Raw genomic sequence first — 24,658 nt, 5'->3', positions numbered from 1 at the left:
AATGAGGCCGTGTTTGGCTCTACGGCGCGTCGCCGATGCCTCATCTAACTTCTCCAAACTCTAACAAGCCAAACTGCTATTTAGATTTACCTCCCGCCGGTGCTGAGCCGAGCCCCAAACAAGCGAGCGCGGAACAGCGTGGCGCTCCCTTAAATGGACACTTTGACATTTTGGATTTCGGCTGTTTATTTTGCTTTAAACAGACACTTGTCAGCATGTGGGGGGAACATTTCTGCTTTTAAGTTTCCATAAAATGGCTCCGCTTGCATTGTTAGCGTCGCTGAGCATATCTTCGGCTCGAGGCCCGCTGAGCCCTTCGGCTGAAATGAGGGAGGGGGAGAGAGACTCACCTGACGAAAACAGAGCAGGCGGGAAACAGCAGGGCCATTATTTTAATCACAGGACCAAGACCCGGCCCCTCCAGGACGCTCACGGTTACATTTCACTCTGTGACAGTGAGAATAATGACCATGAATCGCCACCAAACCAACTAACCTGAATTTTTTGTCTCAGAAGAAATAAAAAAGAGGAAGAGGCGACTGTTTTCTTTTCTCACACGGTGTGACATCACCTCCACTAATGGCAGGAAGATAAAACATTTTGAATGCTCTTCTTATGTTCATCTGTCATCTACACCTGATTATCCTTGACACACTCACACCTTACACTGCAAAAACTCAAAATATCACCAAGTATTGTTAGACTGGTTTCTATGGGCAAATACCTTATCATAAAACTAACTTACAAGTAACTTTTCATCCAGCCAGAGGTGCTTGTTTTAAGTCAATAGTTCCTTATTTAATGGATTATTTTCTTAAAACAAGCTCCTTTATCTCGCTTAAAAGTTACTTGAGTTAGTTTTTTCGTATTTGAAGCGTACCATAGAAACTAGACCAAAAATACTTTGTGATATTTTGAGTTTTTTCAGTGTTTTGGTAGAATCAGACATTTCATTTTCCGAAAATACAAAGAACAGCAGCACAACTGAAAGATTATCATAAAAACAACCAAAACACTGCAAAAACACAAAAGGTTACCAAGTATTCCTGCTCTAGTTTCTGGTGCAAATATCTTAGGACACTTGAAATGAGACAAAACTAACTCAAAAGTAATGTTTCATCAATATTAAGAAAGTAATTCCTTAATATTGATGAAAAAATACCAGTTTCACTGGCAGGTTATTTCAGTTATTTTCATGTCTTCTTACATGTGTATTTATCTGCCAGTGGAACCAGTATTTTTTCATCAATGTTAAGGAATTATTGACTTAAAACAAGCTCATATTTCTTGCTGTGATGTTACTTGTAAGTTAGCTTTGTCTTATTTCAAGTGTACTGAGATATTTGCACCAGAAACTAGAGTAAAAGTACTTGGTAAGGTTTTGCGTTTTTACAGTGTGTATAACATCTAAGCAGGGTTTTGTTATTAAAGTCTTACACATCCTATAACTCAATAAATCTAACTTAATCAATTTTTCTGATTTCCCAGCCTTCAGTCGTGTAACCCTGACAGGTTAATGTTTCTCCAGATGTGAGAAATGAACTTTTTATGATTTACACGGCGCACTCAGGCAAACAGGAACTCCTTAAAGCTGCAGGATCTGTGACCTCTCGTAAACTTTACTGCTAGGTGTGATTGTGCAACAACTTTGACATTTTAACGGCGCTGCTGTTCCAAAGCCAACACTGGGGGCCGTTTCGGACCACAACTGCAGCTGATAGAGAGGGGGGAAAAAAAAAAATCACGTTTGATCCTCTTACGATTCAATCCGGGCTGCAGCCGTCGGGATGAAACGAACACGACCGGGTATGTTTACTACCGATTTAATCTGCTTATCCTGACGTGATGCTGCACGTTTCTGTGCCAAACGCCTCAGTTTAGCACAAACAGAAACATTCTGAGGTTTTTACTGAACATGAGACAAAGTTTTCAGATTACACACAACCAGAGGGATGATTTTAACAAAAAATAACTCTTAGTTGGACTGTCAGAATAACTAATTTCGCTGGATGATAAATAGTCACAGATGTTATTGTGATAAACGATAATATTATTTGCAGACTATTTTGAAGTAATATAATGCTAGTGGCATAATAATAATGCAAGAACAAATTCTGAAAGATCAATAAATGTTCATTAAAACTTAAAGTTCAACACTAGAGCTGGAAGACATTTTATATATCCAAAATGAATAAACAAAACAACAAATAAAATTAATTTTTAAGTTTCTGTAAATTAAACTTTCCTTACAAAAAAAGACTAGTTGAGACCAAAACACCAGACTGAAGACTTTTATCGTTCAGGTTTTAGTTCAAAAGAGAAAAAAAGAGAAAAACAATAAAATATGAAAATTGAGCTTGTTTTAATTTAGAATGTGATTAATTGATTAATTGCAAACCTTTGAGAAGAATTTTCTTACTAAGACATTGTACCCATCAGGACTCTTCGGTTTGAACTGCTGATTTCAGTTTTGACCAGTTCTGAGCGAAACCTTCACCGTCCATTTTTAAAACCCGTCTAAAAATTATTTTTACCCAACTGAGAGTTGATATTACTTAATCTTTATTGGTATTGATTTTATCTGTTTAACTGTGTCGTTGTTTGAACTGAGTTCCTGAACACGCAGCTGTTACCAGTTCCTCTTAATTATAGCCAGTCTTCCTCGTTATCTGGCGTCTAAATGAATGTCGGTGTGTAACCTGAGCTCCAGCGGCAGCAGAACAGGCCGACACTTATCCCTCTAATGTAATTGCACTGAGTAATGGTGCCGATCCAATAACATTAATGGAGACGGTGACTCGGTTCCTCACAGCAGCTAAAAATAGGACAGCAGAGAAGAAGCTGATGGAGGTTAAACAACGAGTCAGAAGTTTAGTCCTACCCTTCGTCTGATCCTTTTTTTTTTTTTTTAGAGAAAATGTCAACAGGTTGCCAGCAGGGCTCAACTGGAGGCAATTAAAATGCTCAGTGAAGTGAGACACGGGGCAGATGGTCAGGCACAAACCAGCTTGATGCACAACTGGTAACACAGGTTTCCTCTGATAAAGTCGGCGCCGTCCAGAAGTCACAAAACGACTCAATCTGCAGAACATTCTGGGTTTGGCCTCCGAGCCGCAGAGACGGAGCAGAGAAGTCAGAAATGTCAATTTAATGCTCGACGGATTCATAGATGAAACCCAAAGAGTGTTTTTCTCATCTGGCAGTCCGGTAGATTTGGTTCGATTGAGGATCAAAATATTTGTTTCACTTTCACACTGCAGTCCAAAACAATCCAAACGCAAAATGTTGAACGATGAACAATTATTTCTGTTTCATCATCCTGAAACTTTTCTTCACCCAACTCTACACAGACGGATCCAGAGTTTTAGATACTCGACCGGCGACATGGTCAACGACCCGACAACAAAGCAAAAGGAAGAGTTTTTAGGACGCGGTTCGTCTCATCTGTGCACCTGTAGAGACACGGTATAGAAGGAAACTCTGCAGCTTTTCCTCTTTGTTACAAAGGGGAACATTACACTGCAAATACACAAAATCAATCACAAAAGTATTTTTGGCTTAATTTCTAGTGCAAATATCTTATTGCACTTAGAGGAAGACAAAACTAACTTACAAGTAACTTTTCAGCAAGATATGGAGCTTGTTTTAAGTCAATTATTCCTTAATTTTGATAAGTACTAGTTCCACTGGTAGATTATTTCTATCATATCAATATATTTTTTCTGTGTTATTAATGAAATAATCCCCAACATTTGTTACAATTTCAGCTGCTGTGGTTCTTTTTCAAGCTGCACTGAATCAAACAAACCAAACTAATTAAAAACCTGTTCCCCTCCTCATCTGTGGGGGCGCCGCACCAAGAACCACTGAAGGAAACGGCAAAAAAACCTCTGAAGACACTGAGAGAAACTTTCTTCTTCACCAAATGTAAACAAAAAAACGGACTGGCGTCAGGTTTTAGAGGTTGTAGTATTTCTCTTTTATCTTTGGTAAATCCATTTCTCCCGCTAGCGCTAAGCTAACATGTTTGTTTTGGTTGTATTTACCCAGAATGCCCTGCATTTTAGTTCACTTCCTGCTTTTGGAGCGGTTAAAGATTAACCAGAATCATTCCGATTTTTAAATATTGTAATTCTTTTGACTCTGTAATTTGAAGTACTTTGCTTTATTTACTATTGATTGTAATTTTTCATTTAATAAAATGTTAAAGGTCTTTTTAGGGGCGAGTGTTGCTAATGAGCTATGGCTGTATACACTGTGATGCAGACAGGATGGTTTTTGTTTTGCTCTATGTTTTTGTATCTGTCCCAACAAATAAACAATGATTACTATTAGCCTTGCTCTGGTCCACTTTGCATTCACATATGTATTCAAAGTGCACTAGATTCACTTCAACTGAACCGAGACTGAGGTTAGCAGACAGACCAGCGTTCGCTTTTCTCATCCGCACCAGAGTTTACACTGCAAAAACAAAATCTTACCAAGTATTTTTGGTTTAGTTTCTAGTATAAATATCTTATTACACTTGAAATAATAGAAAACAAACTGAAAAGTAACTTTTCAACATTTTATGTGAGCTTGTTTTAAGTCAATAACTCCTTAGTATTGATGAAAAAGTTCCATTGGCAGATTATTTTACATATAGCATGATATCTTTCCCATGTTATAAAGTGACATAATCTGCCAATGGGATTAGTACTTTTTCATCAATATTAAAGAATTATTGACTCAAAACAAATTGTATATCTTGCTGAAGTTACTTTTAAGTTAGTTTCATGAATGCCAGATATTATGCACTTAAAAAAGAACACAAAATCATTTAAAACAACAAATATATCTTGCTGTAAAGTTAATTTTGTGTTAGTTTTGTCTTATTTCAAGTGTACTTGGTAAACTTCTAGTGAACAAGTATTGGTTTTGGCTCATATTTCTTGCTCAAAAGTTACATTTACGTTAGTTAAGTGTACTAAGGTATTTACACTAGAAACTACATAAAGACACTTGGTTCGTTCTTGTGTTTTTACAGTGTAAATGGTTGAAATCTGAACCTGGTTCTGGAATAAAGAAAGACTCATCCAAAGTTTCTCAAACTATTCCTAAATGTCAGCAGTTCTTGAATTTGACCCTGAACTGAGGAGTTTTTCCAGATCCCAGGGCGTGTTGCAGTCTGCAGTCACCTCTCCAACAGAACCACTTCCCAGAGCCTCTTTACGTTAAAAGTTAACCCAGTTCTGGTTGGTTCGGCCCGGTATGGGCAGTTATTTACAGCTCCGTGTTTTCTCTGTGCCACGCTGGGAATGAGCTTTAGATAACAGATGTTTCTGCGTGGAGAGCAGCTGCAGCTTCCAGCAGGCCCTCATGCTGCTCCACGCACAACATCCATCAGAACCACACGAGCTGCGTCACATTGTGTCCCGTCAAGACAGAACCGAGCCGGTCTGCAGCCTGCACCAGAACCAGTTCCCATAATCATCATCAGCAGCCTCTCTGTTATCAGCTGCCCGGGTTATCAGCGCTGATACCCGGGCAGCTGCAACGCTCGGCCTCCGCTGAATGAAAGCCCCAGTCTCTCCGAAACAAAACAGATTATTGCGAACAAAAATAGCGGGAAGAGAAGCGGCATCACCCGCTTACCTGGGGAGTAGAGCCGAGCCAGCTGCCGGGCCCCGGCGTGCTGCGGCCCCCAGCGAGGCGCCGCGCTGCGGGCAGCCGCACCATGCTCGTTCCCGTTCGGATCCTCCTCCGCCATGGACCGGTGCCTGATGTCGGTCTCGGAGAGAAGCGACGCCGCCATCGCCGCTGCCCGCTGTCCCTCCTCTGGTTTAGGCTTTCAGCGAGCAGACATGGACCGGGCCAGCTTATCGGCTGCTGGTTCGGTTCCGTGTCCGGGCCTCCGGAGCCGCTTGACGCTGACTTAGCAGGAGGAAGGAGGCTGGAGCAGGTGATGGCAACTCGGCAGCAGAACCCGGAAACGCTCCGCTGACACACAGACCTACTTTTAACCAACCACCAACCGCTGCTTTAATGTTTAACCGGAAAACTGAAATACTTTAAAAAGCTCCTTCATGTGAAGGAATGAAGCGTTTAAACAAAAATAACACTTAAGTGTTAGGGTCTTAGGGATGGTCTGCAAATTACTTTTATCGTAAAAAGTGGGAAACTTGGCTAAAATAAACAGCAATATCAGTTATGGAGATAAAAACCTGAATATTACAGATAGAAAGAAAACTCGGAAATGTGAAAGGTTGGAAATTTTCTACATAAAAAATCTAGAAAAAAAATCTGATTTTGAAAAGTCAAAACTTTGCTAGAAAAAGACTCAGAAATTTTTCTAGTCTCAGTAATTTTCTAGAAAAAGCAAGGAAATGTCTGAATTTTAAAACAAACAAAAAAATGCTACCAAGGTTTATCTCAGAAAATAAAAACAAGAAAATTTCTGAATTTGAAAATTCAAAAATTTGAAAGAAAAATATTCAGAATTTCTTAAATAAATCCAAAAAAAATTCTAGAAAAAGCAAAGATATTTCTGATTTTTAAACTCAAAATGTTCCTAGAAAAAAAATAATTCTAGAAAATCAAGAACCTTTCAGAGTTTGAAACATCAAAAAATTAGCTAGAAAATATTCAGAAATTTTTAGATCCATCCAAGAAATCTAGAGCAAAGAAATTTCTGAATTTTAAAACTAGAAAATTTGCTAGAAAAATTTTGCATTTTTTAGATTTATCCCAAAGCCTTTTGAGAAAACACATGAAAATTTCGGAGTTTGAAAAGTTTAAAATTCACAAGAAAAGTATGCAGAATTGTTTCAGATCAGTCTCAGAAATTTTCTTTAAAAAATCAAAACAAGTCTGACTTTTAATATTCATAAGGAATAATCCATTTTCATTTGATTAAACAAAACAAAAGTTCAACTAGCCAGAAGACCAACTGAACATTACTTTTATGATAGAAAGTGGGAAAATTAGCTAAAAATAAACAGCAATCTCAGTTATGGAGATTAAAAACTGACAATGGCATATAAGAACCATTGTAGATAGAAAAAATTAGTAATTTTCCGACCAAAACTGTATTAAAACTTTTCTAGAAAAAATGAGGAAATTTCTGAGCTTCAAAAAGCAGAAATTTTGATTTCTGAGTTTGAAAAGTCAAAAACGTACTGGACAAAAGTAAAGACATTGAGTTTAATCTCAGAAATTTGCTAGAAAAAGCCTGAGCATTTCTGAATCTGAAAAGTAAAAAATCTGCTTTAAAAAAGTTCAGAAATTTTTAAATTAATTTCAGAAATTTTCTTAAAAATAAAGAACATTTCTGAGTTTGAAAAGTTGAAAATGTTTTATAAAAAACTAAGGAATTTTCTGATTATTCTCAGAAAATATTTTTAAATTTTTTTTAGAAAACCAAGGACATTTCTGAGCTTGAAAAGTCAAATATTTTAAACTTTTGGAAATTTTGAGTTTAGTACATAAAACCTTTTGATTTTTGAAACTCATAAATTTCCAAGTTTTTAAATAAAATTTCGTTGTTTATTCTGTGAATTTTCAAACTCAGAAATGTCCTTGATTTTTCTAAAAGAAAAATTGATTAGATTCAAAATTTCTGAGTTTTTTCTAGCACATATTTGTTTGTTTTGTGATCTTCATTGAAAAAAGAATCTTTGTAAAATTGTACCATATTTATGATATTGATAAAACCAAATTTGCTTTCTGCTTTCTACAAAACAAAGTTAATATTTTCAAAATAATGACATTCACGTAAAAATATCTTGTTTCAGGAATTTAACCAGCTGGTCGTTGTTACATCACAATCATGATACTTGACCTAAATCCTCAATTAACTCTAAATAATGGCATATTTGATATTTTCTGTTTGACTCTGTCATCAGAACCACAAATCCTAAATATGCTGAGTCACTGGAATTATATGAAAGTAAACAAAGAACTGAGGAAAACGACTGGAAACAAATTTATGTTTCTCCTTCCAAACATGCTGCATTGTGGCAAAGTGAGGCGGTGACCTTAAAGAAATCTTTGTTGCTTCAGAGGCAGAACCACCGCAGAGCGAAGGACAAACGCTTTCTGTGTTGGTGTTTCTGAAAGCTCTCACTCTGAATCCTCTGGTTTTCTGATTTTCAACGTCTGAAACGAGCTGCTAAGCAGAAATAAACGTCAGAATCTGATTGGTCACAAATTAAACAAACAGCTTAATGCACGCCCATTTAATAAGAAAAGACAAAGGCAGAGTTCCTTCTGAGTATCTTTAAGAAATAATTTCTGCTGAGGCTGCTTAGGTCTTCTAATAATCATGATCAGGGCCGGTCCAAGGCATACATGGTCCTAAGCCTCTGATTAGGACCTCCACACCACCAGAGGGCTCCCAAGAGCATCAAGCTAGCATGATTGTATATATATATATATATATGTATATATATACAGTATATATATAATAACATTGATTAATACAAACTAAATGCTATTACAGTTTGAAAAACAATTTGTATACTGTTTTTATAGTTGGTACAGAGATAATTGATTAATCTCTTCCTGTTGTTGGCTGCTGCCGCTGTTTTGGAAAAATAAGTTATCAAACCTATCAACTTATTTACTGTAAATTTACTGTTTATCAGCTGATGTTAATTTTAAATAATTAAAGCAATAGGGCCCATTTAATACCACTTTGCATCTCAAAATACACATATATTTTTTTTATTTTGCTGCTCTTGTAATGTCAAAATCAGCAGCCATAATAACACTGGCATGATGTAAGCTAATAAAAAAGTAACATTAATAACCCAGGTATGTCTCACCGATAGATAAGCTCAGAAATGATGAAGCATCTGGTGTTGAAATGTTGGTATGGGGGGCCCCAAATGAAAATCTGCTTAGGGCCCCAAAAAGGCTTTGGCCAGCCCTGATCATTAGCATTTATTATTATTAGCTTTGGCAGTTTAGACAAATGTCGATTCAGCTCTAAAGTAAAAAATATTTCAATATTTTCAAATAATCTGGACTACATGGAATAAAATCTGGTTTAAGACCTAAAGTATTAAAACTGGTCAAACCCGGATTGGATCATTCAGTATTGATTTAGTTTCATTAATACAGTTTGTTACCTTTTTGAGTTTAAAAGTTAGCAAGTTTTCCTGCTATTTACATCACAAATGTTGCCTTTATAGCAAACAGACGCTGAGAAAAATAAAACCTGGACTTAGTTACTAAAACATGTACCATGTAGTTCCTCAGGGTTTTCCTCTTGGACCCACTTGATTATTGATTTATTCGTGTCCCTAAATTCATCTTTAAACATTGTTTAATAATTTGCTTTTTAACCCAACTGTCAGGTTAATTTGTATAACATATTTCAGCATCAGAATATCAGACAATAACCAATTATGAAACAAACAGTCAAATCCCATCATCAAATATATTGATCATTAGCTGCGTTTTCATTCCAATTCGACATTTAAAAAATAAATTTACTTCATGGAAAAACACTGATTTAGAAAAAAAGTCATTTTGCAATGAAAAGTTTTGGCTCTAGCATGAGGTGTTTTTTTTGTGCTATATCTAAATTGCTTTATTTTGCAAAACTGCAAGAGAAAATTTATTTTAGCACAAAGGTCACATGATCAACAACAGGATGTTACTACTGGCGGAAACTACAAAGACGACGACACGAGGTGGTAGGAAGAAGATGGTGCAGCTTGTTTTTATAAGGTTCATTATTTCATTGAAACGCCACAATTGCAAAATTACGCCAGTGGAACCATCTGGTTGTTGATTAGGTGACTCGTGCGATGGGAAAAAAAGTATTTCCATTGAAGTTTTGCAAAATAAACCCACAAAAAACACTCCACTTGATTTTAGCACCATTTTATTGAAAAACAAGTTTTTTTGGAATTGCCGTTTCTCATCTGTTCAAATGACATTTTCCCAGAAGCTTTGTGGTTCGTCAATAGTCAGCAATGTCCACTTTCGCTTTTTTACGGTTCAATTCCACAGTGGCGTCGTCCTTGGTCGTCTCCCATGAAGTTCACGATGACGGACAGTTCGATCAGACGCCGATGTACCTCGACTTGGAGCCTGGGCTCTTTAGCTACCATTCATATCATTCTTCTCTTCAGTTTGTCATCAACTTTACAATTCTGAAAATATTAAACTTCTGAAAAATATCAGCAACTGTAGTCACAGAAATATTTAGCTGCTTGTAGAAGGTTTTAGAGTTTTTATCCTGTAACGTGTCTGAAATTTTTGTTTTAATCTCTTGGGACATTTTCAGTATCTGCATTTCCATTATGAATGTGCGCAAAAGTTTGTTGATATTCTGCTAATGTCAAAAAAACACAATTTAGTAATTTCCATTAAATAAAAAATGCAATTAAAATCAGACGTGAATAAGTTTGTTCATCCAATAAATCATTAAAAATTTCTTCCTCCTGCCACTTCCTGTCGCCTTGTTTGTCATTTCTGCCAGTAGTAACACCTGGATGTTGATCACATGACTCATGATGTGAAAAAAGTGTTTCCATTGCAGCGTTACCAAATAAACTAATGTCAATACAACCAAAGTATCACCTCATCCTATGCAAAACCATTTTATAGAAATTGGTGAGTTTCTATTAAGTAAAATTATTTTGTAATTTCCATTTGTGCAATTTTAATCCCAATGGAAACACATTTAGTGTTGTCCCTGGTTTTCATTGACCATGTAATTGCGAAAAACTGGAATTACCAAAATAAATTCACGTAATGAAAACACCAATTTTGAAATAAAGTTTTTTGATAAAGTTTTTGGGCTAAAATGAGGTAATTTTTCAGTTGTATTGAAACTTGTTTTTCACAAAACTGCAATAAAAACTTTTTTTTTTAATCACACGAGTCACATGATCAACAACAGGATGTTACTACTGGCAGAGATGACAAATGAGACAACAGGAAGTGGTTGAAGGATGAATATTTTTATTCACGTGTTATTTTAATTGTTTCTTATTTAATGGAAACACCTGTATTGTTTTTATTTGACATTAGTGGAATATTGTCAAAGTTTTGCACACATTTGTAATGGAAAAGCAGCTAATTATCCCCCTTTAAATAGGAAAACTGTTAACATCTCAGTTTCATTTTGGGCCATATCCAAAGTCTGATTTGTGTGAATTTTGCAGATTTGGGAAAAACTGGAGGGACTTATTGATGTAATTTGGAGTCTAGAGGTCCACATAAAGAGCTGCGGCGGGTCAGATTTGGCCCCCAGACCTTGAGTTTGACACACGTGGCTCACAAGCTTGAAGACACATTTTGGTTTAATATTTACCTACGATTTTTGCTACATTATTTTCTCCAGTTAATTTTAAAAAAATGAAATGCAAATCAGCAAAATCAAATGAATTGCCTGATTTTCAGTAAATTTTTATTTATTGTTATTTTTGTCAGTTTCAAGTTATTTCAACTTGAAACTATTAACTGTTACTATTAAAATAGTAACTATTTTGGGACTTTTGGTCATTGGGTTTTTGTTTACCTCACTTCAGGTTAATGCTGCAAAAAAACAGCAATTCCTGTTTAAATAACCTCACACACACAGGAGTTCTTTATTCTCTTTTATTTATTTGTTTTCTTGTTTTTTTCTGTACTAGATTATTGCAATCTGGTTAATTCACATTTAAAAACCGGTCTTTGACCAGACGCACTGAAATCAATGATAATCATTTGTACAATAACCATTACAGACTCCATGTCTGGAAATCCCAAATAAAAATAAGAAAAGAGCAGAAAAATGAAAGAAAAGATCTGTATGTTTTTCTGCACTTTATTTTTGTTTTCATGATTTTTTTATAGTAATTACAAAAAGGGAGAAAATATATATAACAATCATAAAAAGGAAAGGTTGTTTGTGGGCGGGGTCGGGGATATTACGACTGGCAAACAATCACAACACAGCACGAGTACCTACTAACCGCAACAAATAAAATACTGAAAAAAAGGCAAAAAGGGACAAAAAAAGTAACGAAAACAAAGACGCAACAAAGTGAAGCTTCTCCTACAATCTATGGAAAGTAGAACGAAAAAGAAAAATGTGTTTTTTATTCTGTTTGTTGTAAAATAAAATAAAAAGCATGAGTCAGGAGGAGAGGGCTTGGCAGGGACAATAAAAAATACTGCTGCACGTACAATACCTTTGTTCGCCCTTCTCCTCCCGTCATGTCGCTCTTACAGTTTCCCACTTTCCCCCTTTTCTTTATTTAATAGCATTTCCCATTAATATTCCGTCACCCGCTGCTCCTAATGGCCGCGCCCAGTCGCGCGATCGTTACACTTTTACATGTGAGTAGCAAATGACACTTTGATTGGCTGTGATGTGGAGATGGGGGTCTCCCGCCGGCTGCGGGTCGGGGGCGCGGCTGAGCTGAGGGATCCCGCAGGGCGCCGGTCTCACTGCGCGTGCTGACTCAGTGTGTGGTTCTGCGGGGAAGAGACGGAGAACGGGAGCAAGAGTGAGAACACATGATGGGAGAAATAATGGGCTGCATGAGCGGAGAGCTTTCCACTAAACTACAACCCACCCCCAACACACACACACACACCCACACACACACACACACACACAGCAGCAGAACAGAAACTCAACCGCCTCCCACAGAACCAACAGCAAGATCTCTTCAGTTCAGACAATCCGACGAAAGAAGAAAAAGAACCAAACGAGTCGGCAGAAAGTGCAGTTTATGTGTTTCTGCAAACAAACACTAAATATTTAAATTTTAGACAATTTTTAATCAGAATCACCTGGATTTCTGTGAAAAGAATCAAGTTTTTCCAACTTTCACCAAGCAGCAGAAGAAGCAAGTTGTAGAACCTTTTTAAGTGGTTTTGATGCATTTTTCTTTCCATAATTGCTTCACTTCACTGCCTGCATTTCCACTGACTGTAAAATTGAGCAAATTTGAATTATTAAAACAAATTTTCTTAATTGAAACACACTTTTGATAAAAAAGGATGAGGTTGTATCCTAATTAGTTTATTTTTGCCAAACTAATGGAGTAATGGAAACATTTTTTTGCATGACATGATTCACAGGGTCAACCTGATGTCTCTGCTTCTGCTGGCAGAGACACCAAAGACGACAGGAAGTGGAAGGAAAATGACGGTGTGGCATGTTTTTAATGACTTACTGTATGAACAAACTTATTCACATGTGATTTTAAATGCGACTCTTATTCAATGGAAACACTTCAATAGCAAAATAGTTTTTTCCAGACATTAGCAGCAACGTTTTGTGCACATTTGAGATGAAAATGCAGCTCAGCTGTGGAAACATTTGAACACAAGGTCCTAATGTGGCGTTTTAACCAAATTTGACTCAACAACGTTGGAAAGCAGATCATCATCCTTCCTCTACCGTGCTTGACTACATAAAATAAACCTATCCAATTTAATCATAACTATAATGGTGAATATCTAAAATAATCTACCAAGCTAGGGCTAAAGCGGTCAATTAGATTAATCATGAAACATCAATTACTGAAATAATTGCCAACTAATTTAGTAATTGATTAATCGTTAACTGGAGTATGCGGACTCAAAAAAGGCCATTTACTGAAACTAATGATTATTTTATTAATAGATTATTCTTACGATTAATCGGCTAAAAAATTGCCACATTCTGCACAGTTTCATTTAACCACTTAAGCCTTTTTATACAATATTAGAAATACATTCAACAATACAAATAAACTAAATAATTCAATTTTATTTTTAAATAGGAAAATAAATATTAATTGCAGGTTGAGGAGTTTTGATTAGAAGGTTTTTAATCTTAAATGCAAAATATTTATGTTTTGCAAAGTTTTGGCTTTATAACTGCTTCTAATCAATTACTGTCCTTCCACTGAATGGCCTTTTTGGAGTCTGAATGCTTTAGTTAATGATTAACCGCTTACTAAATTAGTTGATGATTATTTAAATTGATTAATCACGATTAATCGTTTCAAACCGTAGTTCCTGCAGTGAAACAAATGTTGTTCCAGAAGTCTTCAGGACTTTACAAACCCAAGTTGTGATGCTAAAGGTTTTCTTCTAAGAAACACTACTCTCCAATTGACTTGGCATGAACTTTAACCTTTTACCTGCTAACATGCATAACAAGAAACAGTTAAAAGTGCATTTAGCAGCACCTTAAACCCAGTCTGAACCAGCATGGATTTAATCTGTTTTTGTGTTTTCGTTTCTGTTGTTTCCACCAGAACCTCGATGGAATCGCGGCGTGTTTATTCAGATGTGGTAGACCCTCGTGTCTTTCCATTTTGTGATTAATATTTTACAGAAAGCATCTCGGCACCTCTGAGACGCCTTCACTCACATCTCTCCAAAGGCATCAGAGCATCAACACTTGATTACAATAAAAAAAAAAAGGTCCATCTTTTTAAAAAATTTAAATTCAGATCAGCAGTGAGAGCACAAACAGAAACTGATGGAGGGTCTCCAGGTAAAACGCTGCAGAGATTTAGAACGAGTTTTATTTTAAATCAACACAGGGTGGAAAAAATCTGCTGAATGTGAACGTAGGATTAAAAATTATGCTTCCTTGAACAGGTTAGGATAGATCTTTGGTCTATACAAAACATATTACATTTCTAAAATAATTTTTAGACAGTGACAGTTTATCCTGCTGAATTCTGCCTATTTTGAACTGTTTCAGATCTTCTTGTCACTTTACATCCAAATAAACTGCTGCTGACCACGCCCCCTCAACTCAACGTTTTCACTAGCACAAGAAAATGGCTGAAAATAACTGCGGCATTGAAAAGCAGAAGTGGAGCCTCCTACACAACCAACAAGAATGCATCGAAGCGACTTCTGGAAGGTAAGTCAACAACAAAACACTTGTCTTTTCCAGCAGCCATTGTACAAATCAACTGGCGCTCAGCTTGGGTTGCTAGGAGACGGGCGGAACTCCGCTGGAGTTGCTAGGTAACGGGGCAGTCCCTTCTGTGACTTAATCAAAAGGTTTTTGAAATGATTAATTTACAAGACACCAAAAAACATGAACTTATTGTAAAAATAAAATGGCTGGGTGTTTTTTTTAGAAGCAGTTGAGACCCAAATGGAAGTACAAAAATGTGCAAAATGTGAATTTTGCACATTAGTTCCCCTTTAAGTGAATAAAACAGTAAAATCTGAAGGTTTTGAAACGGATGTGTCGTGTGGCTGCTGTGTATCAGCTTCAGATGGGAACTGAACTCAGGATAATCTGGATTTGCCGGTTCAGAAGTTAGCGATAGCATTACATCTAAAGCAGGAGGACGGGGAGATGGTTGGAGGGATTTCTTTGGGAATGTGTGGAGATATTTCCTCTGCGATTCTCCCCAGATGGCAAAGCTTTCTCCAGACGAAAACACCTCCTAAAAATCTCTCTCTCTGTCTCTGTCGCACACAAAGACCAATTCCCACAGAGATCCTCTCTGCTTCCTCACAAACACACACAATTCCCAGCGAGCTCTTCCCCAATCAACGCCGCCCCTCCTCACCACTAAGAGCAGCTTTCTCAGATTAATCGCTGCTTCTCTCCGATCAGGAAGAAAAAAACAACAGAAGTGGATAGGAGGGAAGACGGGGAGGATGGAGGGATGAACAGACTGGAGCGGATGGGGCAGGAATGGGACGGATTAAACGTGGTTTGGGCTCAATAAAGACTTATTTGTCTTTCTACGGGCGCTTATCTACCCGTGCATGTTTGGTTGAGCCCTTTGGTACGTTTGTGGCGAGGCTTTAGAGTCTGAACTTGTCGCTCCAGAGGAAAGTAAAGAGTATTAATGCCCCCCTGCCCCCTCAGGAGAGCAACATGCAGGCTGTGGCAGAAATATGGCAGCAAATGAGCAGAATAAGCAACGGGCCGGTGAGGAGGAAGTGTCCTCTCCTTGCGGAGGCCTCTGCAGCAAGCGGGGAGATCTCACTGGGGGCCGCTGACCCCATTATGATAGAAAACACTCCTCCTCTTCATCGCTTACACCCATCCTCTGCCTCAGCTCCACGCACTTCCTCTGGCAGCCAGAAGAGGTCAGGCTCATTCTGTTTTAAACGAGCCAGGAGAAATTCATCTCCGAGTGAAACCAAAGGAAAAGGTGGAGAGATTTGGTGGACTGGGAATAGTCCAGGAGGGAGGAATGACGGTACGCTGGACCAATTACGTCACAGAAACACAATCACAGAATTGGTTTCTGTGGTTCTTAGGTATTGATTAGGCAGAGAAATCGATCAGTGTGAGTCTGTTAGTGTGGCATCACTTCCACACAGTGCTCTGCTGAAACATCAGTGCAGTCCCCATTTCTTTAAACATTTCCCTCAAAGAATTGTTGGAGATATTTATTCTAGGGGTTCACCGGTCGCAGATCACCAATTGCCAATGTTTAAAAAATCTGACCTGGCAATTCCAACTTAGGCCAATACCAATTTCTTTTGTCTGAAATGTTGCTCAATATAATAAGAAAGTTGCTGAGTTGGTAAATATTGTTATCTGCAAACAGACATGACCTGGTGGGCCGGACTGTTGGACAAACTCTCTCACTGCAGAGCAGAAGAGGACAGTGGCTGATTTTTAGACCTTTGAGCTCTGGGTTGATGAGATCAGTGGAGAAAATCGGCTTCACATGCAAGTATCGGCCGATCACAACCTCCAAAATTAAGGAAATCGGCACCAACAAATCGGTACACCCCTAATTTAGTGTTTATTTTTACTACTTCGAATTTTGTAAGAATTTATTCTTAGTTCACTTCATATTTTTTGGGTTATTCACAAGGTTTATTTGTAGGTTAGTAATTGTTTATCTTATTTGGTTTTTGCTTTTTTTTTCTTATTGACTCTTTTATGTTGAACAGGAAGAACTAAGGAGCCATTTATTATTATAAGTATAGGGGCTGGAATAGGACCAGCATGCACTGGGGTTGGGCGTATGATTTCATTTTTGTTTTGTTTTTACAAGAAGCAGCAGGAAACACTGGAAAGGTTGATCTTTGTTTATTGCTTGCCAAACTGGAAAGAAGAACCACAAAAAGAAACCGTTTAGTTTTCTGGAGATTGGTCTTCTTTTACTTGCGAGGAAGCATCACCACAGTGCTGCAGTGGCTCATTGATTGAATGTTTAAATAGGATGTTTGGTTTGACAAACAATCTCCACTACAAAGCACCAAGAACTTTGTTCCAATCTGTTCTTGATCCAAAATGTTACGATTCTTCAGAAAGCTGCTCAGGTTGTTCTTGATGTTGGCTGCATGTCGCACAAAAGCAAACTAAAAAGCCTCTGTTTGGATGAAGTGAACTCTGGTGCAGTTTGAATGCATATGTGAACGCCAAGCAGACAAGAGACTGCTCCAAAAGCAGGAAGCTGACTATAGATCAGGGCATTCTGGGTAAATACAACCAAAACAAACATGTTAGCCTAGCGATAGCAGGAGAAATGAGTCGTGGTCTTTTACCAAGACAAAAAAGAAATTCTATAACCACTAAAATCTGATGCCACTCCATTTTTGTTCACATTTTATGAAGAAAGAAGTTATACTCAAGTGTCTTCTTCAGAGGTTTTTGTGTCGCTTCCTTCAGTGGCTCTTTGTGCAGCGCCCCCACATGTGAGGAGGGGAACAGGTTTTCAATGAGTTTGGTTGGTTTGACACAGAAAATGTAACAAACGTTGCAGTTTTGTTCCCCAATCAAACCGAGTCTCCTGGACTATCAGATGTGAAACTAGTTTGAGCAACCGCGGGTGAGACAAGCAGGGAGGTAAAATAACTCAATCATTTTCTGCTACCTTCCCCACTCTAAGACAAATGAGCATGAATGAAGCACCTGGTTTGTGGTTTGGGTTTTTATTTCACCATGATTCCCGCTGAAAACCTGCAGGCTGCAGCAGGAATCAGCCGACCCATTCCAGGCCTGCTATTGTTGTTCCTAAAGTGCTTAGAGAGAGCGCAGCTAAAGCCTGCAGAGCCGCGGGCTCATGGGAAATATGGCCCTGTCGCAGTCCGCCCCCCCCAAAACGAAAACATGAACAGATATGTGATCAGATTCACATAAAAACACAGAACCGGACACAGACACAGCGAATCCCAGGAGGAGCGGCAGAAAGAAGGATGAGAAAAAATCCATTCTGCTCTGTCACCTTTAATGTGCTGCTGTGTGTTTGTGCATGCAGGTATCACACAGGTATCTGTTTGCATGGGGACCACTGCTGGAATCTGATTTGCTGCTTTGTAATGATGCAACCAGACCTTAAATCAGGTCTGCTCTCAGGTGCCAGGTCTGTTTTAGAAACAGGAAGGGGAAGCGATGCCGTTGGTGTGTCCGTGTGTGGCGGCTCCACCTTTCAGCGGACCGTCTGTCAGCGCAGGAATCTGTGTCAGATACGTGTGGTGGGTTTCTTCAACGCCACACGGGTCACCTCAGTCGCCCCTGTGGTTTTCCAAGAGTTTCGCTTTATTTTTAGCTCCAAGTTGAAGCTTTTCCAGCACCACTTTTAAGCGTTTGCAGCCACGTCTGGAGCCGGCAGATGGGCCGTCTTCGTCCTCTTCCGCCGCTCCCTGGCGCCCCATCAGCCCCGCCCGGCCAGGACAGGAAGCCGCCTCGGGAGCAGATCAAAAATAAACCTGGCTCCTCCATCCGTCTCTGTCTGCCTTCGCATCCCATCAGCTCCTCATCGCCACACAAACTATTGATCGACTAACGATTAATTGGCGATTTATGGTCAAGTATTAGAGCTATACGCTAAGAAAAAATAAACAAAATTACTAGAATAAAGTCATAATATTACCAGAATAAATTCCAAGTATCACAAGAATAAAGTCGTCGTATTACAAGAAGAAAGTTGTATTATGAGAAGAAAGTCATAATACTGACTATTCCCGTAATAAATTTTTTTAACTTACTTAGCGTGGCACCAATACATAGTTAATAGTAATTAATAGTTTATTAGATTAACATTAGTTCCAATTTATTAACTAATAATCTCCACTTAGATCTTCTCTTAGTGTTGTAGTTTGGCCTCCATCCAGCTGAGGGCGCCACTGGTCATCCTTAATCGGAGCCAGTTGTAAGAGAAACAAAGATGGCTGTTCAGTCTTTCACAGGTTTCATTCTGTTCATTTTTTAATATTTAAGTTTAAAAATATGAAAAAACCCACGAACTTTCTGTTTAATCAGTGAGTATTTTACAAATCAGAATTTGAGCCACTGAAATTCTGACTTTAATCTCAGAATTCTGACTTTTTTAATGTTAAGATGAAAAGTCAGAAATCTGAGACAAACATCAGAATTCTGCGAAGTGTTTTTATCATGAGAATGTAGTCAAAGTTTTGGTAATTAAAGTCAGAATTATGACTAAAAAGTCAAAATTCTGAACATTAAAGTCGGAATTTAAAGAAAAAAGTTTGAATTATAAGTTCATAGTCAACATTAAAAAATAATAAATTCACAGATTAATTCATTAACCGATGGTTTAAATTCCTAATCTCTTAGTTTTTTCATAAAGTGCATATTTGTGACATTCCCAGTATATGAAATTGGGCAGGTGACGACCCCGTGACCTTTCTGACCACATCCTGTTTGGGCCGCCCCCTCCCTTTCTGTCCCCCTGAGGGACTTCCCCCTCCTGCGGCTCCTGGCCCAACCAGCCGGGCCCGGAACGGTAAACACTACCAAAAATACACTCTCACTCTCAGCGTGACCGAAACGAGCAAACAAAAACATCGGCGGCCAGGCAGACGTCCGAGCTCTGAACCAGGAAGTGACCTCACTTCCAGCAGGAATACCTGCGCAGAAACAAATCTGAGGGGAAAATATTCCAGGGAACGGCTGAGGAGATGTGGGACAAAACAATGAAGCGTTTTAAAGTTCGGCGTTCCAGAGGTTAGAGATGTGTTCCGGAGAAGCAGCGGAGCGTGCCGGCTTTCCATGTCGCTGTCATAACGGCACAAAACCAATTCCCTGTGAGGCGGACATGTTTATTTATTCTTCACGATCCACAGGAACCTGGCAGAAAGATGTGAACTGAGGCTCACTGGAGCAGGAGGAAGACGCTTCTTTAGACCGGATCTTTGTTTTACACATTTCCTTTAGTTTGACTTCCAGGTAACTGTTCACTGGAAGAGACTGGAGCTTCAAGAAAATCCAAAAAAATGTAGAGAAATCAAAACAACCAACTCAGGTTAGAAAGAAAGGATGAGAAAATATGTTTATCACACTTCAGTGTTTTTCATTGATACATAATGATAATTTTGGCAAACTAACATGACAGTAAAATAGCAAACAAGCCATTAAAAGTAACTCCTTTCCAAACTGTAAAACAACAATATTTAGAATAATAATTAAAATAAAATAAAAAGGTAAATATTTTTCTTAAATTACATGATGGGATAAATAAATATTTTTCAAAATAATTTATATAAGTTATACAAGTCTAAAATAGCATAAATAAACAGAAATACACAAACAAAATTATAAACAGAAAGAAAAAAAACCTGATTTACAAACTAACTGGATAAAGAAATAAAGTAAAAATAAATGAAAAATGAATATAAACTTAAATTAAAAGGACTAACATGCATATATTTAATTTGTAGGTAAGAAAGCTGAAATAAAAAATTCTTAAAAATAGAAACATGAGAAAACATTAAAAAAATGACTTACATTTTTTAATGTTTAGTTCAAATTAATGAAGATGACAAAATTAAAAACTATTTAAAAACTGATTTAAACATTTCATGCGATCGTCAGAATGAAAAGAAATGCTATGCAAAGATTTTTTTAAACTAATTTCATTTCATATAAAATAACTAAATGTCTTGTGTTGGAAATTATCTATTTCTTTTAAACTTTTACCTCAAATTAAGTGATTTATTTGCAGAGAGTCTGGATAGTGTTTCTTCACACACTAATAATCAAACCCAGTTATTGATTTCTTTGATTGATTCTTCGTAGTTTAACAACAATGAATGTTTTCAGCAGAATCGTAGCAGAGCGGATCTTTTGTTTGGAACATCTTTCTGTTTCTTCTCCCTGATGGAAAATATAAAAAAAAAGATCTGGGGATTCAGAGAGGTAAAAATATGTGTGTGTGTATGGGGTGTGTGTGTGTGTGTGTGTGTGAGTCCCAGGTCCCTGCTCTAATAACACAGCGTTTCCCAGAGAGCAGTGGGGCAGCTGAGCACGCTCCCCTGGAAGGCCGCAGGGATCTACGGATCAAATTCACACACACACAGAGCCGAGGGATGCACGGATCAGAGGGTACACACTGCGGCTCCACACACACACCTAAACCTTATTTCCCAGTTCAGACATACACACACACACACGCCTGCGCACACGCCCACACACACACATTTCCATAATTCAGTTAGAGGGAGAGGCTCAGAGTCAGACAGAGACGGGATTATTTAAACGAAGCGTGTTTCGTAAAAACGTCCGTTAACGAAGCAACCAAGACAGGTTTGATTAATTCGAAAACCTGATGTTTGTGACAGAAACATGAAAACTTCAGTGAACAGAAAGAGGAGAGGAAAATCATATTCCTCCTTATAGTATATAATTATAATATTAATTTGGTCGTTAGGACGTGACATCAGTGGTGTTAAGAAAACAGCACAAATTGCTACATTTCAAAGTACGCAATTATAGATACATGAATAAATAAGTAAAGAAGTTTAGCTTCTTTTCGAGCTAAATGTGTTCTTATTACAGTATTATTATATAATACATGAATTTGATGACTCAGACAATGCTTGTTCTTACTGTATGTATATTTCTGTATGTATTTGTGTATATATTTACACACTTTTTACCTACTAAAGCGTATGATATGCATTTTTTTTTCTTTTATATGGCTTGAAATAAAGCAACGAATGCAAAAATTGCTGCTGGTTGGAAGTATTTCTTTCAGCTCATCAAAAAACAACAGGTGCAGAGATCAGGCGAGTTATGGGGGAGAAGCTGCAGTATAGCGCCTTCTGGAGGATTGGAAAGGGAATGAAACTGTCAGAGAATGTGAATAATGGATGCATGAATATTGAACATCTTGTCAACACAGAATTAAATCAAACCCAATAAGTAAACAGGGTTCAATTCCACAGTTTTTTGATTAAGATGATTTTTTTTGTTAAAGTTTGAACATAAATTGTACATTGCTAGAAACCTCCTGGTACAGAGGTGTGACAAGCACTAAAATTATATGTTTTTAGAGCAGCAGTAGCATTTCCTGGAGGAATATTAAGAAAAATCCAACCTTAAGTTAAATTAAAAATAAAATTGTACATTTTTGTTCTTCCATTTGGTTCTGAAATGCTTCTAAAAACATTCAAAGCGCTTAAAGAAAACCCAACAAGCTGTTTTTGGACAGTAAGATAATATTTTTTGCTGTCTGAAAAATGAGCCCCTTCAAAAACCTTCCGAATGTAACCCGTTACCTAGCAACCCCAGCAGAGTTCCGCCTGTCGCCTAGCAACCCAAGTGGAGCTCCAGCACGTTTGGTCAGCTGGTTTTACTGCTGTACAATGGCTGCTGGAAAAGACAAGTGTTTTGTTGTTGACTTTCCATCCAGAAACCGCTTGCTGCATTCTTGTTGGCTGTGCAGGAGGCTCCACTTCTGCTTTTCAATGTCGTATGGTTGCATGATTGCACATCTGTTTGCAGGTACTTTAAGGTGTGAGTGTAAACATTGAAGTCGGGGCCATGGCCAGCAGCAGATTATTTAGATTTAAAGTAGCAAGAGGCCCTAAAACAGCTCAATCTGAATGCTATATCTGCGTATTGAATCAATGCATGAAAGTGTGTTTGTAAGAGTCACTGGGTGAGTGAGGCTCCAGCTTAAGGTGCTTTGAGGAGTCTGGGATATCTATCTATCTATATCTATATATAGTGCATATGCTGTACATACTATAAACAAATTATGTTAAACCAGAAGCAACTATGGTTACCAGCTTGCTGTTTGCTCTTGATGTGAAAACTGTTGTTGGAGTTTTGATATTTGCAGCTGAAATAAACAAAGAGAAGAGGCAAAACTAAAACTGAGTCGACTGTGAAGCTGGAGAGAGAGAAAGAGAGCAATCCAGGAGGACGTCAGTGATCAGGGCCACAGCATCTCTTATTTACACACACACACACACGCACACACACAGCAAAAACATCTCTTATTTACCAGCTTACGTCTGCACTATTTATGGGACGCTGGGGAGAGGCACAGAAGAGAGGAAGAGAGGAGAGGGGCTAAAATATGCATAGGGGCTGGATCTTCTGGGACGGCGGGGGGGAGTCAGACAGGAAGAGGGAGGAAGTGAAAACTGTGGCAGGAGCCGTGATGGAGAGGAGTGTGTGTGTAAGTGGGGCTGAAGGAGCGAAACCAGGAGGGAGGAAGGGATGCGTCCCGCCTGCTAACACCCCCGGGTGGCGCCGCCGCGTTTCTGAGCCGGACATCATACGGGCCCGAAAGAGGCCACAGCCTTTCCGGGCCGGCCAAGCCGCCGCAGCCGCCTTCCATCCATCCCTACCTCATTAAGGCACACACACACAAATTAGCCCATTCCACTCTCTGGCAGATGTGCACACACACGCAGTAACACCCGCGTTAACCTCCACAGCCGAGGCTCTCCATCTCCCCCGGTCGGCCTCTCTGTCTAGCCCACTTAGAGCGCCCTCCCATGGGGCGGTGGAGCGCGGCAGGTCAGGCTCCGGCTCTGGCTGAAAGTTTTCACACACGCACACACCCCCACACACCCACACACACACGTTTGGACCAAGACTGGAGAGTAACAAGATGGATGCTGGGAAATCGCTGCAGTCAGACTCAAGCACAGGACGCTGAAAACGACGCATTAAAAACAAAAAAAAAGTTTTCTATTGATGTTCTTAATGTTTGCTGCCCTCTGTGCCTCTATAGACCTGAAAGAATGTGAAAATGGCTGCAAACAGATGCACAATTATACAACTGTACATCTTTGAAAAGCAGAAGTGGAGGCTCCTGCACAACCAATAACAATAACGAAAATGATACCATCTGTAGCTGGATTATGACCTTTTCAAACTTTTGGATGTGTTTCTTCCCGTTTAAAGATGATCTTCAGGAAGTTCTGAGGATCTCTCGTCAGTTTAACAAAAATGATTCCTGGTTTTCCTCGGGGCCGGGTCAGACGGCAGGAGAGAGCCGTGATGGAGGTTATTAGGAGTGTGTGTGTGTGTGTGTGTGGACATTAACCGACAGGGTCTAGCGGTCGCCCTGCTGCTAAATGGCCTGGCCGGCCATATGCCCACCACCTCTGGCACTACATCACCTCCACTTTATGTGCCTGACTGAGTGGCTTTCTCTTCAGGGGACGGGAGGCTTAGCTGGCCGACTCAACACCACATCATCACTACAGCTGTTATACATTATTACCTTTCAATAATTATTCTCTTTTTTCCACTTCCTTCACACAGAGCTCTTTGGGAATGTAAACTACAAACAAAATCAGATCTGTGCTTTTCAGACTGTTCTAAAAAATCTGGTGTGGGTCGCAAAACTGGGAAAAAATGGGATTTGAATCTTTTGAAGGCAGTGATTTCCCACCTGATAGTCCAGTGTCAAATTTAATTACTTCTGATAATCGTGTGGTAGTTTCCCTGTTTTGTAATTGTTTGTTTTGCTTGTATTTT

The 24,658-nt window shown here is 38.6% G+C and overlaps 2 protein-coding genes and 2 long non-coding RNA genes across 5 annotated transcripts in view; 2 read left to right on the top strand and 2 right to left on the bottom strand.

Annotated features, from left to right (window-relative positions):
- Positions 1–6,096, bottom strand: part of LOC116731156 (transmembrane protein 189) — a 37,071-nt gene extending 30,975 nt beyond the window's left edge. Inside the window, exon 1 of the mRNA XM_032580723.1 lies at positions 5,635–6,096. Within this exon, the coding sequence (XP_032436614.1) occupies positions 5,635–5,794 (160 nt within the window). The 5' untranslated portion in view covers positions 5,795–6,096. The remainder of the gene's footprint in view (positions 1–5,634) is intronic.
- Positions 1,681–3,804, top strand: LOC116731172 (uncharacterized). The gene is made up of 3 exons (XR_004341549.1): positions 1,681–1,806; positions 3,351–3,465; positions 3,768–3,804. It is a non-coding gene; the product is annotated as an uncharacterized LOC116731172 (long non-coding RNA).
- LOC116731163 (uncharacterized) lies at positions 5,830–10,384 on the top strand. The gene is made up of 2 exons (XR_004341545.1): positions 5,830–5,941; positions 10,000–10,384. It is a non-coding gene; the product is annotated as an uncharacterized LOC116731163 (long non-coding RNA).
- Positions 10,385–11,581: 1,197 nt separating this feature from the next.
- The window catches only part of znf423 (zinc finger protein 423), a 184,146-nt gene continuing 171,069 nt past the window's right edge, over positions 11,582–24,658 (bottom strand). For both annotated transcript variants that reach the window (XM_032580635.1, XM_032580643.1), the window contains one exon: positions 11,582–12,456. In XM_032580635.1, the coding sequence (XP_032436526.1) occupies positions 12,427–12,456 (30 nt within the window). In that variant the 3' untranslated portion in view covers positions 11,582–12,426. The remainder of the gene's footprint in view (positions 12,457–24,658) is intronic.

This window comes from Xiphophorus hellerii, chromosome 2 (assembly GCF_003331165.1).
Source record: "Xiphophorus hellerii strain 12219 chromosome 2, Xiphophorus_hellerii-4.1, whole genome shotgun sequence".
NCBI classification, from domain to species: Eukaryota; Metazoa; Chordata; class Actinopteri; order Cyprinodontiformes; family Poeciliidae; genus Xiphophorus; species Xiphophorus hellerii.
The sequence above is the reverse complement of the archived record's forward strand: the minus strand, read 5'-3'. Positions and strand labels throughout refer to the sequence as shown.